Below are 2,849 nucleotides of genomic sequence, written 5' to 3'. Positions count from 1 at the left end.
AACAGTTTTTACTTCAGTGAAACAGTGAAAAGTGTTTTTCTTTTCTCTCACTGATATCAGTATTTTTTATCTTTTGATTTTTTTGAAGAAGAAGGTATTTATTTCAGCATAAGATGTATATTCATTGTTGAGGAAAATGATGTCTGGAATTTAATGCAGAGACCCAGAGACAATGACTATTGGAAAAGCCATGAAGGGAAGCTGTTTATTTTCTTGTTATCCATGGTTTTTTTTAGCCTGCTTTCTTATAGAACCCTCCTTTTACTGAGGTCTTTTACTTTCAACCTAAAGATTAAAAGCTTTCCTCTATTACACTCTTCTGACTCAAGCTGAAAGAAAAATAATGTAGTTAGTCCACTATGGACTTAAACCGTCAACTCTCTGAGGTAAACCTTTCTTCTTCTAAATTTGACTATCTAAAGAATTATATTCTAGTGGACATTTGAATAATACAGGCACATTAAAAAAATCCCCTCCTCAGGTCTTCCCACTTTTTTCCCACTATTTTAACTAATGTTTCTATGAACATTCTTGCTCAAATTTGTGTCATTACATGGGATTTTTTTTCTCCAATCTATCTATGAGAGGAACTGCTTATATAGCTATATAGTTAGTACAGCTAATCATTTGAGGAATCACCAGGATATCATCTCTATATTTGAAGTCATGTGAAAACATTGAGTAGACAGTGGCACATTCTTAAACTTTCTGACAGGAGTAAGATGAAATCTCAAAGCAGTGTTAATATTTCAGAATTTGAACATTTGAAGAACAACCAGTAGTAACCTGTGTTTTCTTTAGAATTCTCTGTTTAGTTTCATGCTAGATTTTAAGATGAACTATTTAATTTCTTGATGTTCATTATTGTTTTGGAATTTGTATGTTCCAGATACTAACCATGATCATTTATATAGTTTTTAAATTTTTTTATGTTTGTTTCTCACAAAGGAGAGATATGTATGTAGTACATATAAGCACATATGAATGTATATGCATTTCTGAGCAGGAGATTGTGGATGTAACCATAGTAATTTAAAAAAGTTAAATAAATCTACTGTTGCTTCTTGATGTGTGATTGCTTGTGATTCATTGGTTTTAGCGCTCTTATTTTGAAGTATTTTCTTCTTTAAGCTTCACAACTAGCTGAAAAATTATTTAAATAATTAGAACTATATGGACTGGATAGCCAATATTTTATTTATATTTAGAAAGTAAGTGAAAATGTTTTATTGTAGATTTGATATGAAACTAAAATACGAATGTTACAGAAGTTTTTGCAGTCTCCATAGCTTTTTTGAATGCATTCTTGACCTCTTTGTTTCTCAGGCTGTAGACCAGAGGGTTCAGCATGGGAATGACCATGGTGTAGAACACAGACGCCACCTTGTCAGTGCCCATAGTGTGACTGGAGCTGGGCTGTAAATACATGAAGATAACAGTCCCATAGAAGATAGAGACTGCAGTGAGGTGGGAAGCACAGGTGGAAAAGGCTTTCTGGCGCCCTTCAGATGATCGCATCCTCAGAATAGTGATGAATATAAATAGATAGGAGATCAAGATGACTACAATAGAGAAGAGAGCATTAAACCCCACCACAAAGAAAATTACAATCTCACTGACAGAGGTGTCTGAGCATGAGAGTGCCAGGAGAGGAGGGGCATCACAGAAGAAGTGTTCTATCACATTGGACTTGCAGAAGGAGAGCCTAAAGATGTTCCCAGTGTGGATGGAGGAATTCAGGAAGCCACAGACATAGGAGCTTGTGGTCAGACAGGCACATGTGTTTGACGTTATGATGGTGGTGTAATGCAGGGGCTTACACACTGCTGCATAGCGGTCATAAGCCATGGCAGCCAGGAGGAAACTTTCTGTGGTTATAAATCCCACAAAGAAGAAGAATTGGGTGCCACAAGCATTGTGGGATATGATTTTATCTTTTGAAATGAGACCTGCCATTACCTTGGGAGTGACAGCTGAAGAATAACCAAAGTCCACCAGAGACAGGTGACTGAGGAAAAGGTACATGGGAGTGTGGAGGCGTGGGTCCAGCAGAATCAGTCCTGTCATTCCCACGTTCCCAAGCACAGTGCTGAGATAGATGAGAAGGAAGACAATGAAGAGAGGGATCTGGAGCTCTGGGTCATCTGTTAAGCCTGCAAGAATGAACTCAGTCACCTCTGTACTGTTCTCCATTAGAGATTAGGTGGCTTCCCTGCAGCAAAGAGAAAGAAGATCAGAAAAGAGATAAGAGCAGACTGATAATCCTCTCTGCTTGTCCTCTCCATCCATGCCTTCTCTCACTGTGCAAGTGTTTTTTTTTCCCCTGTATTCTTATCTAAGCAAGCTATGAAGTGAAACTGAAGTTTAAATAAAACTGAGTAAATTAAATTAAAGTGACATAAGATCCCACTGTATTCCAAGAAATCATTTATCTGAATCTTGTAACTCCATGATGACTGAATTGAGGCTAAGGTCGAGGGTAGTCTTTGTATAAGAACATTACATAAATTGCTGTCTGGAAAATATCAAAGCCTGGATGTGAACTCTGAAAAACTAGCATAAATCATTTTTATTACTGAACTAGAATCATTTAAGATATTAAGTTATGGAAATATAATGCAATACCTGCGAATATGTACCTTTTATTCATTTTCTAAATTTTTGTTCTGTGCTGTTCAGTTTTTAACTTTGTAAGTGTATGTCTAATCAAACCATTTGCTTGGAAATGTTAGGCTAATGTTATTCACTATGGATAGGGTCTAAACACTACAAATTTATTTCTCAGTATTGTTCAGTCTGGGAAGCAGCGGTTTGTCTTGATTCTCACTTCTGTGTTTATACACGGTTTC

At 36.5% G+C, this 2,849-nt stretch overlaps 1 protein-coding gene across 1 annotated transcript; it reads right to left on the bottom strand.

Annotated features, from left to right (window-relative positions):
- Positions 1-1,248: 1,248 nt before the first annotated feature.
- Positions 1,249-2,193, bottom strand: LOC148121379 (olfactory receptor 5B12-like). The gene has a single exon (XM_087907600.1). It carries the CDS (start codon positions 2,191-2,193, stop codon positions 1,249-1,251), a length of 945 nt encoding a protein of 314 aa, XP_087763726.1.
- Between the last annotated feature and the right edge of the window lie 656 nt (positions 2,194-2,849).

Source organism: Myodes glareolus, chromosome 7 (genome assembly GCF_982192425.1).
Source record: "Myodes glareolus chromosome 7, mMyoGla1.1, whole genome shotgun sequence".
NCBI classification, from domain to species: Eukaryota; Metazoa; Chordata; class Mammalia; order Rodentia; family Cricetidae; genus Myodes; species Myodes glareolus.
Note: the sequence above shows the minus strand (reverse complement) of the source record. Positions and strands in the feature narration are given on the sequence as shown.